This window comes from Heteronotia binoei, chromosome 4 (assembly GCF_032191835.1).
Source record: "Heteronotia binoei isolate CCM8104 ecotype False Entrance Well chromosome 4, APGP_CSIRO_Hbin_v1, whole genome shotgun sequence".
Taxonomy (NCBI): domain Eukaryota; kingdom Metazoa; phylum Chordata; class Lepidosauria; order Squamata; family Gekkonidae; genus Heteronotia; species Heteronotia binoei.
The window spans coordinates 59,911,386-59,926,503 of NC_083226.1; the positions used below are offsets into that span (position 1 = coordinate 59,911,386).

General features: G+C 41.1%; 1 protein-coding gene across 1 annotated transcript in view; it reads right to left on the reverse strand.

Annotated features, from left to right (window-relative positions):
* The window catches only part of JAK2 (Janus kinase 2), a 130,831-nt gene that overhangs the window by 21,979 nt on the left and 93,734 nt on the right, over positions 1 to 15,118 (reverse strand). Inside the window, exons 10-16 of the mRNA XM_060237378.1 lie at positions 11,626 to 11,812; positions 11,032 to 11,159; positions 6,576 to 6,710; positions 5,021 to 5,108; positions 3,707 to 3,834; positions 2,848 to 2,986; positions 1,303 to 1,454 (exon numbers count right to left, since the gene is read on the reverse strand). Of these exons, the coding sequence (XP_060093361.1) occupies positions 1,303 to 1,454; positions 2,848 to 2,986; positions 3,707 to 3,834; positions 5,021 to 5,108; positions 6,576 to 6,710; positions 11,032 to 11,159; positions 11,626 to 11,812 (957 nt within the window). The remainder of the gene's footprint in view (positions 1 to 1,302; positions 1,455 to 2,847; positions 2,987 to 3,706; positions 3,835 to 5,020; positions 5,109 to 6,575; positions 6,711 to 11,031; positions 11,160 to 11,625; positions 11,813 to 15,118) is intronic.

The following is a 15,118-nucleotide window of genomic DNA, read 5'->3' on the forward strand; positions in this document are numbered from 1 at the left end:
GGTTATTGAAGTTCTTGTATTGTTGATGAGTTATTGAAGTTTGTTGAAATTCTGGTGGAATCTTGAGAGCATCCCTCCCAAATATCCAGATGATGAAACCGTCATTGATAAATTTTAAGTACAAAAGTTTTTGGGTAGGAGCTTAGGAAGTACAGCTCTAAGTCAGCCTTGAATAAGTTAGTGTACTGTGAAGTCACATGGGTATCCATGATTATGCCACTAACCTGAAGGTACAAGATGCTACTAAAGCCAGAGTAATCTTAAGTGAGGGGAAAGTGGCGAAGTTTGACACTTTTACATAATTACCTTACATAATTACATAATGATTGTAATTATGTACTTCCTGCATTTCATGATCCCTTAACCAAGCTGTCATAAAAGGAATGCAAAGTGAGGATCCACTCAGTGTCTGAGCTTGAGTCAATCAAAGCTTATGATGGAAAAATATTTTTTCGTTAAGGTGCCACAAGATTCCTGTCAATGTTTTCTATCTAGTGCTAGTTGCCTGGAGGGCTCCAGTTAGAAACCTGAGATTTGTGTAATGCCCTCATGATTGCAAAAGGAAAAATAAGTAAAACTGAACTCACAGAAATCCATTGCTGGTTTCAGGAATAAGAACGGAAACAAGAGATCTATCTCAAATTGTTTCAAATCTCTTTCTACCTGGCTTGGTCTTCTGATACATGGCAGCAAAAGATGAATCCCTGGTGTTTCCACCACAGATCAACTGACTATCTTCCATAATATTCTGTAAGATTTATTAGATCAACAGATTGAAGGCAGGGAATTGTTCCATTTTTTGCTCCTTATAAAGCACCTAGCATACTTTAGAAATAACAAAGGATTATTAGGAGGTAGAAAACAGCAAGAATCCAGTAGCACCTTAAAGACTAACAAAATTTGTGGCAGGGTATGAGCTTTTGTGACACAGTGCTCAGATACCTGAAGAAGTGAGCTGTGATTCACAGAAGCCCATACCCTGCCACAGATTGTGTTAGTCATTAAGGTGCTACTGGACTCTTGATTTTTTATATTGCTACAGACAGATTAACACGGCTACCCATCATGATTATTAGCTGCAGCTTCCACAGTCTTGGGGTTCCCCCCCCCCCCGAAATACAAACATGAAAGGGGGGGAAAGTTGATCTGTAATGAAAAACATGGCTCCAATTGCATCTGATTGGGAAAATGCAGAAAGGGGTGGAAAATTACATCTTTAACAGGCCAAGAATTCTTTCCTTAAAATTAAACCTGATGATGCTACTGCATCAGTAAGATCACTGTTAAACATGTTGCTCTTACTCTCTGAGAATCCAGTGCACTAAGAGGCTTGTCTCCCCCACTGCAGATTTCCCACAGGGTGGTCCCAAAGCTCCACTTGTCTGTTGCCAAACTCAGATGCTTGGGGTTTTCAATGCATTCAGGTGGAACCCAGGGTATTCTCTCAAGAAGAACTAGATAATTGGGAAGACAAACAAGGTTACTTATTACTGAAATAAATTCTTCACTACTGTATTCTGCCATCTGCCTTGAGGAGTCTCAGTGACAAAGGCGAGCTATATGTAAACAAATAAATTATTTTAAAGTGACAAAAAGAATAATTGCTGCCCTATGGAAAGTAATTTACAAATGCTCTCATATAGAATAATCCTAAAATATTGCTCTAAATCGAATTGTTATGCCATTTTAAATTGTGTATTGTTTATACCTGATATACATTGCCCAAAGCCCAGCCTAGGCAATTAAGCAAACTGAAATAACAACAATAATAATCTGCAGATACAAAAGGACTCCTCATTATATCCAGAAAAATTATTCTTATTTTAGCAAAGAACAGAGAATCTCGAGCATGGAATGCAATGCACTGGATTATGTTGATTTTGTGTTGCTTCTTCTGAGTGAAACTCGCTAATCCCAAAAATAAAGTCGCACATTAGAAGACTGCAAATGCCATATTTCTAGAAGTCTTGGTGTCTGGGATAGGGCATTTTTCAAAACCAAATATTTCATGTTAAACTATCCTGAAAACTGTCTTCTACTGCATTCTCTTCTCCATTCTCTGCCATGAGGACATTTGTCCAGCACATAAGAAACTATCAAACTTCACTGCATTTATCTTGAAGTTGTGTTTTTAGTACTGAAGGGAGAAATAAGTCACCTAGCTTTAATGCCAGGTTTTAGAATCTGCCATTTATACCTTCTGATTTGGGTGCGGGGGGGCACAGTGGGAGGGCTTCTAGTGTCCTGGCCCCACTGATGGACCTCCTGATGGCACTTTTTTTTTTGCCACTGTGTGACAGAGTGTTGGACTGGATGGGCAATTGGCCTGATCCAACATGGCTTCTCTTATGTTCTTAAAAACAGGAGGCATTCTCTTGATTAAAAGGATATATGTTATTTGAAATTCCAGTCCTGGGAAATCACCACAAATATTATAGGTGAATAGAGACCAGATTTTATTTTGTATAACTAAAGTTCTCAAACTATGCCTTGCTAATGAGGCAAATACATTTTGAGTGTTGGACTTGAATCATTTTTAAGCCTGTGGCAAATTTCTCTCTTGATAATATTGATGCTGTCCAGTTCTTCCAACATGCATAGCCTTAGATCATCTATTCAGAACTTTAGTTCATGTTTCCAGTACTTATCTTAGAAAATTCTGATGCTCTAAAAATTAACTGTGTGAGTTCATGCTGCCTAGCTTATTATATTATTTATGTTAGGGCTTCCAAAACAGTGCAGCTGACTGGAATGAAAAATCAGAACAATAAGGGAATGCAGATAACCATATAGTGACATTTTCAAGGCAGCAAGTTAACCACTGAAATGGTAGAATGAGAGACTTACTGTCTTTTGGCAACACTGTAATGCTGATGCCAGGATCACTAAGCTTGATAAAAGGAAGGTTCCCCGACTTCCTATCTTCTTCTCTGATAAGCAAAATATTTTTTGCACATACATTTCCATGAACAAGGTTTTTATCTTCCTGATAAAAACAAACAGTGTTGTTTAGGTTTTTTCCCCCCCTCCAACACAAATAATTTGGCAATTCAAGCCTCTGTGACACTTTAAAAATATCAGACACTAAAGCATGGAAGATCTTCTAGTAGAAATTAATTCGCAAGTGTGGACCATAGCTAAAGTCCTAGCTATAAATGAGTGCTCTGTAGCTGGAAAGTCAGAAAGCTCCATTGTGCATACTAAGCAATCAGGATCTGCCTACTGTTTGCAGTATCAGGAGTGCTCCTATATATCCCATCCACACATTAAGTGTCAAACCTCTGAGCCTATGGAGCACTGCCAGTTATGGGCTTCAGATAGAATGAGAGCTCATGAATAAATTGGCTTGCAATTGGTAGATAATTTATATTGTATGCATTCACCACAGATGAAGTTCAAACCTTGGATATCTTTGTATTTTTAAACATAACAAAAATAAAGAATGACCCTTTCCACATGTCCAATAATAACATTAATATTTTCTCTGCATACTACAAGATATCAGATAAATTTTGCCTGTTCTGAAAATTAGGTGTTTGCTAAAATGATTTGCATTCTATAAGTCAGAATTTGTGAAGACCTGATAAGTAAGCATGTGAAGTCTTTCTCATAAGAAAGTCACTTACAGGAGTGGGGGTGGGAGGTACCCAAACAAAATAATTCAGGCTTTTGCTATGAAGTTACCACAAGGCAGTAAGCACCTTACCAGAAAGTGCATGGCCATTGCTAGCTGCTTGGCAACTTCCAATTTCCACAGGATGGTTATAGAATTTTTATTCTTCTTCAAATAAGTGTCCAATGATCCAAACTTTACAAACTCCTGTACAAGAATATCTGATTTAAAAAGAAAAAAAAGGAAAGACATTCCAAGTCATTAGCTACCATGCTTGAAACTCATTATTGTACTTGATTCAATATTGTATCACATGGGGGGGACCCCAATACTGGCTATTTTTCTTGTAATCTACTGTGCGTTTCCAATTATTCATCAGACTTTTAAAAAATAAACAGTCCAGAAATTGTAGAACATATTCTTTATTCTTACACTAATATTTTCTAAACTGTCCAGACAAGTTAAAAAAGTAACAATGAAGTACAGATTCCAATATACGCTTTGCATTATATAATGTCAATATATCAATGTACGCTGTGAATTTCTGGTTACTTAAAATCCTGAAGTAAAAAAAAAAGGTAACAATTCCAAATTCTTCTCAGAATCGTTGTGAAAGTATTAACTGTCTTTCCTGTGCTTTAACAAGTTCATGAGAATCTCAGCAGTTGGTAATAAGACTGACAAACTAATCTAGAGCGCGACAAAAGGCAATTTATCTAGCATTATCACAGAACTCACAACAGGCAAAATAATTACCCATCTATATTGACTCTTCTAGGGTAGGAAGAAAGTCTGCAGATACAGCTGCAGTTTTTTTTGCAGTTTCCTTCTCCTCATGAATATGAAGAGGCTGGTTGGAGCAAAAAGGCCCACCACCGCCACTGTTACAGGCTTAGGCAAACAGGGTATGAGCTACAGGCACTAAACTTCAAGTCAGATTTAGCCAATTGCTGCTTTAACAACTAAAAGAAAAAGCTGAGGTACAAGGATTACTTATTGCTGATAGTTTTTATCTTCTATTTCCCAAACTTTTGGAACAGTGGGAGTGGAAGGTATGGGCATGTGACAAACACTTACTGGTCACATAGATCCCATCGCCAATACAATTAAATGAGACACCAAATAGGTGAGGTATGACTAAGGTGAAAGATAACATTAAGAAAACTTTTTAAACATGACAGTCCTCAAATTTTTACTCTGGAGGTGCAACACTTTGCACACAAGCATTCTGACAGGGATGCAAATGGCTTGTACTGGACACATCTCCCACAGTTTCACATCAGTAACTGAACACTCTTGCCAGACAATGTTTACCTGATTGGGATGTAAATACAATTCTGTAATAAATATTTATACAGTACATTATTATTCTAATGTGCAAATGAAACATTAATTGGCTTTACTCACTTTCTTCTCCATACACACAAACTCCATAATTTAATACCAGGTGCTTGTAAGAAAGCTGACTCATCATGCTTGCTGCCTCAAAGAAAGACTATAACAGAACAGGAACAACAATTAGTGAAGAGAGCCACGATGGGAATTGTCTGGAATTGAATCTCATTACAATCTACCTCTATTTTCACACAACTTCCTCTCTTGATCTTCCACAACCATACTGCCAAACTGATTCTGTACTGTTGGTCTCTACAGACCCATCTGAATTATTTTGGTTACAATGCATAACCAGTTTGATAATAAATCTAATCAGCACGGGCAGTAAGAAAATCCCTAAGGAGCACATGTGAACACTTCATACTTAAGTGCAGAAGGGGCTATTTTTGATGCACAGTTCCACAGCAATGGCAGTAATCCACAAATGACTAGTAGCTTCTTTAGCACTGAGTTACAACATTTAATCTGAATACTCAACTCCCTTCTCCCCGCTGACTCCTTAAGCTTAAATATGGCACCAAGTATGACATTTGCCTGGTTCAGGAAGGAATTCTGTCACTGGTGGGCCCTTCCATCTGCCCTTGCCTCTGGGCTGGTGGGAGAACAGCGAAGGCAGGAATGGAAATGACACTGTGCTGTGAGTTGACATCCATCTGGGGAAAACCAGGACATGTCAGCCAACGTTCTGGAAATTCTATGGTAATACATATGGTAAAGCTATGGCTGCAACTCTATGCAGGCTTACTTGGGAGTAAGCCCCACTGAACACAATGAGAGTTGCTTTTGAGTAGGCATGCACAAGTCTGGTCCAGATGACCTCCACCCTGCTGTGAAAAGCACTGAGTGACCCTGAGCCAGTCCTTTGATATAGGCCCAATTTACCTCCCAACTAACATGCCTCATAAATGAGGGAGGAGAAAACACTGCCCTGATCTTGGCTACAAAAAACCCCATAATGTATTTATTCCCTGACCATTACCCATTAAAGCACAGACCACCCTTGCTTAGTTTCTATAAGGTTGCTGCATCATGTCTTTTCAGACCATCCTCTGTGCCATACAGTAGCATAGTTGCTGTATGTGTTGTGGTGGAGTTCTTGTGGCTTTAATGAGCGGCACACCAAAATTCACCAGGGGAACCTCTCCTGAAAAGCCCAATATGCTGGATTTCAGTCTGTCAAGCTGTGGGGGGTGCACACAGCTGACAGAACTATTTGAGTGATCAAGCAGGGATATTATGAAAGGTTGTTGTGATAAGCTAGGCTGGACAGCATTGCAAAAAGAAAGCTGTGGAAGTCAAATGGTGCAAAATGAAGCCTATACAAATGGTGGGGAGGTGTGAGAAACATGAGGGATGTTGATAGATGTGATTTGTGTGTGTGTGTGTGTGTAAAAACTGTCATTTTGTGCTTATCACAGCTGTAAGAGCTAGAAACTCACAATGTTAAAAATAAAAGGTGACATACTTAAGTCATTGAAGTGCACGCTAGCATGTGGTTTATGAGACACCATGCACTCTCAAATAATTAAGGTCATGATCCACAGAGTTCTCTAGATCAGACACAAACCTCAGAGTAGTTCCTGTGAACTTTATCCAGAACTTTCAGCAGGACTTCAGTTTCATGCACCTTGCCATAGTCTCCTTCTTCTTTCCTCACACCTTTGAAAATCTTGGTGAATGTACCCTGCCCAAGGCTTTCATTCTAACAGAGAACAACATGGGGTAAGAAGGATGAGAAGAGAGAGTTAACTGTAAAAACCTATGAACTGTCAACTAAACGTATAACTGTCAACTAAATGTATTAAGCATACTGACAAACAAAGTCTGCTGAGAGAAAATCAGCACAGCTTCCACAAAGGGAAGTCCTGCCTCACTGACCATTTGGAGTTCTCTGAGCAGGTTAACAAGCATGTGGATAAGTGATATCAGTTAGACAAGTCTTATGAGCCCATCTCTCAGAAAGACAGAGACCTCTTGACTCTCCCCTCCCCCATTGCTCTGCAAGGGAAGGGGAGAAAAAAAAAGCAAAAATACCAGCAGCAATGCTACTACCTGTTCAGAGTAGGTGTGAGCAAAGGTGTCAGATTGGGGACCCTTGAATGGAGGGGCTATATAGTTGGAAGGGGGGGTTGAAAGGATGGGCCTGACCCCTCGCAGGCCCCACTGTAGCTACAGGCCTGTGACAGACCAAGAACTCCTAAGTAAGCTTAGCAGCAATGGCATCATAGGACAAGTACTCTTGTAGATTAAAAACTGATTAAACAACAGAAAGCACAGAGTAGCAATAAATGTATACAAGAACACACATGAAGTTGCCTTATACTGAACCAAACCATTGGTCTACCAAAGTCAGTACTGCCTACTCTGATTGGCAACGTCTCTCCAGGGTGTCAGGAAGAAATGTTCACATTAACTTCTACCTCATAATTTCAACTGGATATGCATGCAAAGATTTTGCTCTACCAGTGAGTCACAGTTTCTCCCCAGGTCTCATAACAGAGGAAAATGAGCAGCAGAGTTCCACAAGACTGGTACTGGGACCAGTGCTATTTAATTTATTCATAAAGTCTGCAGATTATACCAAATTATTCAGGATAGTGAAAAATGAAAACCAGAGCGGGTTGTGAATGCTATAGGAAAATCTATCAAACCACAGCAGCCACTTGATTTTCTAAGATGGCTGTTGTGTCAAACAAGCCTCTCATACTGCAAACCTGGCTTTTCAAGGGGGAGTGTAACTCTATGTAAGAGATGGGAGATCACAAGTCTCTGGCCTGCCTTTCTACTAACCTAGAGAGCCTCTGCTTTATCAGGATTAAATTTCAGCTTGGTCACCCTCATCCAGCCCATTATTGACTCCAAGCACTGGTTTACAACATCAATAGCTTCCTTGGAATTAAGTGGATGTCATTCATATACTGGTGACACCACAGGCAAAACTTCCTGATGACATTTACCAGTGGCTTCATGTAGATGTTAAACAGCATGACAGATAAGATCAAACCCAGTGGAAGACCAGAGGTGCCAAATTCATTTGTTATGAGGGCATGTCACTCTGTTGGGCTGGGCCATGTTTGAGATGATGAGTGATGATAAGGGAGGGAGGGAGGAGGAGAAGGTGATGATGAAGATAGATAAGAAGGAGGAGGTTGAATTTATACTCCAACCTTTACTCAGAGTGGCTTACAATCTCCCCACAACATACATCCTGCAAGGTTGGTAGGTCTGAGAGAGCTCTCAGAGAACTGCTCTTGAGAGAACAGCTGCATGTGCAGAATCAAATCCAGTTCTCCAGATTACAGTCCACCACTCTTAATCACTGCACCAAACTAGCCTGATTGAATTAGGTGTGATATGCAGAGGGGTAGAAGGCATGGAGATAGCAGAAGAAACCTAGGTCTCAGTTCAGTTCAGAAGGATGCATTGTCTTGAGCTTCATTAGCAGCTGCAATTCAGCAGTCTTTCTTTCTCCCTCCCAAACTCTTGCTTCCTTTCACAAATAAAGATTGCAAGCTGTGCTGTTAGGTTTCTCCCCCCTCTGGTCTGTTAGAACTAGAAAGGGGGATCTCTCTCTTGTGCCCTCTCTGGCTCTTTCACTCCCCTCCCTCTGCTCCTCTCTCTGAAGAAGTATGCTTTCACATGAAAGATTATACCCAGAATAAAACTTCATTGATCTTAAAGCTGCCATGGGACTCCGTCTCCCTTCCCCCCCCCCCCGGCTCTTTCCTTCCCCCTCACTTGCTCCCCAAAGGAAGGAGAGGGGCCCCCAGCCTATTGAAGGAAGGGAGGCTTGGTTTCCTTTCTTTCCTCTGTGAAGCAGGAGAGGAGAGAGCTGGGCAAAAGTGATGAGGCAGAGCCATGGGGCAGAGCAGGAATCCCCTAGCACTAACTTCTGGGACTGACCTTCCAGACAGGACTTAAACCACCATAACAGCCTCAAGTCCAAGAGAGAAAGGCAAACTATAAAGAATCAAAGTAAATAAAACTAAAAAGAATGCCAAGGAGGGACAAGACAGAGATTTATAAAATTATGCATGAGTGTTGAGATTGTAGAAAGTGGAGAGAGAGAGAACTTTTTATCCCTCTCCCACAATATTAGAATTCAGGGGCACCCAATTAAGTTGCTGGACAATAACAGAAAGACAAAAAAGTACTTTTTAAAAGTAAACTGTGGAATTCACTGCTATTAAAGGTCATGGCCATGAGTAAAGATGACTTTAAAAGGGGGTTATGACAGGGCCGTAGTCAAGATTTCGTGTTTGGTGGGGCCCACAGCAGGATTTGTTGTTGGGGGGGCTGGGGGGGCCACCCAGTTTGGCAGCCCAGGGCTCTCAGCACTGTAAGCTGCCTTGAATTCCACAAGCTAACCCCTCTTCGCCTGGGCAATCACAGCAGCTCTGCTCCCCCACCCCTTTCTTATATGCCCATCTCTCAGAAAGACAGAGACCTCTTGACTCTCCCCTCCCCCTTTGCTCTGCAAGGAAAGGGGAGATAAAAAAGCAAAAACATCAGCAGCAATGCTACTACTTGTTCAGAGTAGGTGTAAGCAAAGGTGACAAATTGGGGGCCCTTGAATGGAGGGGCCATATAGTTGGAAGGGGGGGCTGAAAGGATGAGCCTGTGCCCTCCCAGGCCCCATGTAGCTAAGGCCTGTGACAGACTCATGGAAGAGAGGTCCATCAATGGCTACTAGCCACAGTGACTAAAGGGGAGACAACATCAGGGAAGGCTTTGGCTTTTGGGCTCTGTTTGCTGGCCTTCCTAAAGAAGTGGTTGGCTACTGTGTGGAATAGGATACTGGACTGGATAGATCACTGGTCTGACCAGCAGGATTCTTACCTTCTTACAGAAACAAGAGTATACATTTTAGAACAAATGAGCATGTCAGGCTCAGGAACGGCATCATCTGAAGAAATTCTAGAGGTCTTCAGTGCTTGCACATACCACAAGAAAAGACTTAAAGCAGGGATGTCAAACTCGTTTGTTATGAGGGATAGATCTGACATAAATGAGACCTTGTTGGGTTGGACCACGTGTGTCATAAAATGTAATACCAGAAAGTAGAGATACAAACTTTATCTCAGGTGTTGTTTTTTTTAAGCTGCTTTCTTTGTATCTCTCCTGTGGGATTGAGGTAACTGGGCAAGGGAAGCTCTGGCTCTTTCTCTTCCTCCCCAGGGTCGAGGAGGGGAGGAGCCTTAGCCAATAGAAGGAAGAGAGGCTTCGCTCAGAAAGCAAGCTCTCCCTCTCCCCCCTTCCTCCCCAAGGGAGGAGCCTCAGTCAGTGGCGAAAATAGAGGCTTTGCTCTGTAGCTCCTGTGTGATTGTGCAAGCCTGGCAAAGCAAGCTGTGATGCAGAAGGAAGTAAGAGAGAGGGAGAAGGAAGCAGACTTGCTCGTGGGCCTGATAGGAGCCCTCTGGAGGCCTGATCTGGCCCCCGGGCTGCATGTTGGACACCCTGACATAAAGGCCACATACACAATTAAGTTTAGTCATTCTTACTCCCACAGATCTGTGTATGGGATTGCTCACCGTCCCTGTTTGAGAGGGGAAAGTAGCTGCTGCTGTGAGCTGCTGGAGCAAATGATAAATAGCTTCTTCACAAACATGACTGAAAACAGGTGAGCAAAGGACACAAACATATGCAGTCACATAAACTTGACAGAATGCAGAGAGAAGTCAGAGGCCAATTGTATGCATGTTCTTTCCCTACTACACGAGGAGAAAAATCATAACATCCTGCTCTTCAAAAATTTACTAGTGGAAGGTACAAATTCATTTCTCAATGTATAATTAAAAAATATACTTGCATTTTGTGTTCAAGTCCCTTAAACTGCATGTATACTTAGCAAATTAAAAGCTATACGAACTAAGTTCTTGTGCATGTTTGTGCAGAATTTTCAGTACTGCAGTCTTGAGAAATATTGTCATGACATTTAAATTGATAAGATTTAATCTCAGGTAACTGCATTTAGTTATGATCTGGTTGATACACAGGCAAGCATTCAATTCCAGAGAACTTACAAATATCAAGTCTTCATTTGAGATTTTGTGAAAGACCATCTGGTTGATGTTATTATGCCTCTGCAAGGTGGGAGACGTTGGTATATCTGACACTCCATTGCTTCTGAATACCAAAAGGTTAGATTTATCTGTTGAAAAGGAGCCAGAGTGCATATGATTCATAGCAAAACATGCAAATGATCGTCTCAAGTATTCCGAGAACTGACACTGGCTTAGATCCTACGTGCAGCTTCTGCTTGTTAAGGCTAAGAGCCAAGACAGTAGGAAAAGATTAGGCACAACACATAATCTTACTATAATCACTTAAAGGAAGACAGCCTCAAAAATCAAGCCTCTACCTTTGCCTAGCCCCAGGACTAATCAACAATCAAAGAGGTTACCAAAGGCCTAGGAACTCCCTTCTTTTCACCTTTGACCTATCAGAGAGAATATCAGTTACCATCCCTAGATTTCCCTCCCTCCTCTGGCTCAAGGGTCAGGCCACATACTAAAACCAGACAAATCACAGAAAATCAAGTTCTAAGGAACAAAGAAAGTCAAAGCAGAGAAGATTTTAAAGTGTCTGAGTAATATTTCACTATGGAGGTTCTTTACCTTTTGGCTTTGGAGGGCAGCATCTGGTAAACTGGAAAATTATGCTGTCTGATCGTACAGTTTCTGTCCGGTAACAATTCAACAAATCTGGAAGGTTTGTAAAGCTTCTTCTTGTACCAGTGAGATTATACTCACCATTTTCACTTTTGGTTATTAAACAATGTTTGTAATCAGTGATGCCGTCCCGCTGTAGAATTGTATGAGGGGGAGGGAGAAGGAAATAATTTTTAAGAACACTTTCTTCATGCTCTATCAATGTTCAAAAAAGGTCATTGTATTTCTTTGGGGGGGGAGGGGGGAGTAATCTAATAAAGAAGTAAATACATAAATCTTACAATTTCATCAAAGCAGATTAGAATTTCATGGGCAGAAGAACATTTATTCTTTAACTTTCCTTCAAACATCACATGAAACTGCCTTATCTTGGATGAGACCCTTTGCTCACCAAAGTGAGTAGTCTACTCAGACTGGCAGAGTCTCTACAGCAGGGGTGTTGAACTCATTTGTTATGAGGGCTGGATCTGACATAAATGAGACCTTGTTGGGCCGGACCATTTCAGGTTGGGCTAAGCCATGTTGGGCCAGGCCATGTGTATACCTATTTAAGATTAGGTTACAGAGATATAAATTTTATAAAGAACAGACAAACACAAATATATATATTTTAAAAACTTAAAACATGCTTAAAGTGTTAGTACTCATTGGTCTTAAAGAGGTTTTCTTTGTAGTTCTCCCATGGGATCCAGGAAACTGGGCATAGGAAGCACTGGCTCTTTCCTTCCTTCCCCAGGGGACTGGGGGGGGAGCCTCAGCAAATAGAAGGAAGAGAGGCTTGATTCAGTAGCTCTGCTGTGCAATTGAGAGAGACTGGCAAAACAAGCTATTCCTCCCCCCTTCCTCCCCAAGGGAGGAGCCTCAGCCAATGGAGAAAACAGAGGTTTTGCTATGTAGCTCCTGTGCAATTGAGCAAGTCTGGCAAAGCAAGCTGTGATGCAGAAGGAAACAAGAGAGAGGGAGACAGAAGCAGATGACAGCCAGTTGCTCAGGGGCCTGATAGGACCCCTCTGGAGGCCTGATTTGGCACCCAAACTGCATGTTCGACATCCCTGCTCTACAGGGTCTCAGGCAGAGGTCCTTCACATTACCTACAGCCTGATTCTTTTAACTTTTACCCTCCTAAGGACACAAGGGAATCCTTGAAGGAACTATTTCCAGCTTCTCCCACTGAATGTCTAACAATAATCATTAATTGTTTTGTTTGAAAGGGGTTGAAAAAACAGAATGGACATGATACCAGGAATCTGCTGAATAGAGAATTTCCCACTCCAGTGTCAATCTGAAAATGAGTAAGACTTGGAACTGCCTGTTCATGCACATTCTTTGTGGCGGCTTCCAGCCTGCAGAATGGTCTCCCTTAGGAGATCAGGAAGACTCCTACAATTCTACCATTCCACAAAATGTGCAAAAATGTGTCCAGGAGGGCATTTTTACAAAACTGTGATAGAGGAGGCCACCTTCATAATGAAGCACAAATGTGGTACCCTCAGTCATCTTTACTTGCTTTACTGCATTGTCTTCTACCTTTGTAGTTCCACTATACCTCGCCTAGGCGCTTGTGGCTCTCATTGTTTACTAATTCTTTAATTTTAGCCTATCTGCACTTTTTATAAATTCAGGTGGGTTGCCATGTCGGTATGAAGCAGCAGAACAAAGTTTGAGGTATACCTTGAATAAATTTTTGATCTTAAAGATGCCACTGGACACAAACTTTGTTCTGCATAGTTTGTTGGATGTCTTATGCTGTTTGACTGCATTTTTCTTTTTAAAAAACTGTAATCTGCCTCAAGTCTTAGAAAGGTGGAATGTAAATAAATAAATAAATAAAATCAAGGATAATTGTTCATTCACATTAACTGATTTTCAGGTATGTATCCAGATTGTGATAGTTATCTAATACTTAAACAGGGAACTCCTAATGAAGTCAAGGGTAATGAAACTAGTTATTTACTTCTTGGCATGAAAAAATCAGAATTACTAAAGAATAATTCTCACAAGATCACAGATTGGGCACTCAAGTAACCAAATTTTGCAAGGAACACCAACTGCTTCTATAATAATAGTCAGTGCAACAATGATTTGAAACAAGAGTAATCATGAACAGAAGAGCACTATCAAACTAGACCTAGATTTTACAGTTTTAAAGACAGAAAGTAAATTTTCAAACGAAAAGTCTACTCAATTTGTAAACTCTGAATCAGGCATCATTTGCAAGACCTAATATTTTATGTTGTTTTATGGTTCAAATTTAGCCTTTTCCCAATATTGCCAGTTTGTAAGAATACCCACCCTCTCATGGATTGCCTTGTCATGGCAAGAAGGCTTGCGCGGTTCAATGAGGCTGTGGGCTATGCCATGCAGGGCCACCCAAGATGGACAGGCCACAGCTGAGAACCCACACTAAATATGATCCACTGGAGAAGGAAATTGCAAACCACTCCAGTATCCTTGCCAAGAAAACCCCATGAACAGAAACAAAAGGCTAAAAGATATGGCACTGGAAGATGAACCCCTCAGGTCAGAAGGTGCCCAATAGGCTACTGGGGAAGAGCATTCAAGTAACCACAGAAAGAGTGAAGCGGCTGGGCCAAAGCCAAAAGGACGCTCAGCTGTGGATGTGTCTGATGGTGAAAGAACAGTCCGATGCTCCAAAGAACAATACTGCATCGGAACGTGGAATGTAAGATCTATGAATCAAGGTAAGCTAAATGTGGTCAAACAAGAGATGGCAAGACTGAACATTGACATCTTGGGAATCAGTGAACTAAAATGGACGGGAATGGGTGAATTTAACTCAAAGGATCACTACATCTATTATTGTGGCCAAGAGTTCTGTAGAAGAAATGGTGTGGTCTTTATAGTTAACAAGAGAGTGAGGAATGGGATACAATCTCAAAAATTACAGAATGATCTCGGTCCATATCCAAGGCAAATCGTTCAATATCACAGTATCACAATAATCCAAGTCTATGCCTCAACCACTGATGCAGAAGAGGCTGAAATGGACCAGTTCTATGAAGATCTACAACACCTTCTAGAATTAACACCAAAAAAAGATGTGCTTCTCATCATAGGGGACTAGAATGCCAAAGTAGGAAGACAAAAGGTGACCAGAATAACTGACAAGTTTGGCCTTGGAGAACAAAATGAAGCTGGGCAAAGGCTAATAGAGTTTTGTCAAGAGAACAAGCTGGTCATAGTGAACAACCTCTTCCAACAACCTAAAAGGCGACTCTACACGTGGACATCACCTGATGGGCAACACAGAAATCAGATTGATTATATACTCTGTAGTCAAAGATGGAGAAGCTCTTTACAGTCAACAAAAACAAGACCTGAAGCTGACTGCGGCTCAGATAATGAACTACTCATTGTAAAATTCAGGCTAAAACTGAAGAAAACTGGGGAAGCTATTCAGGTTTCACTTCGATCACAT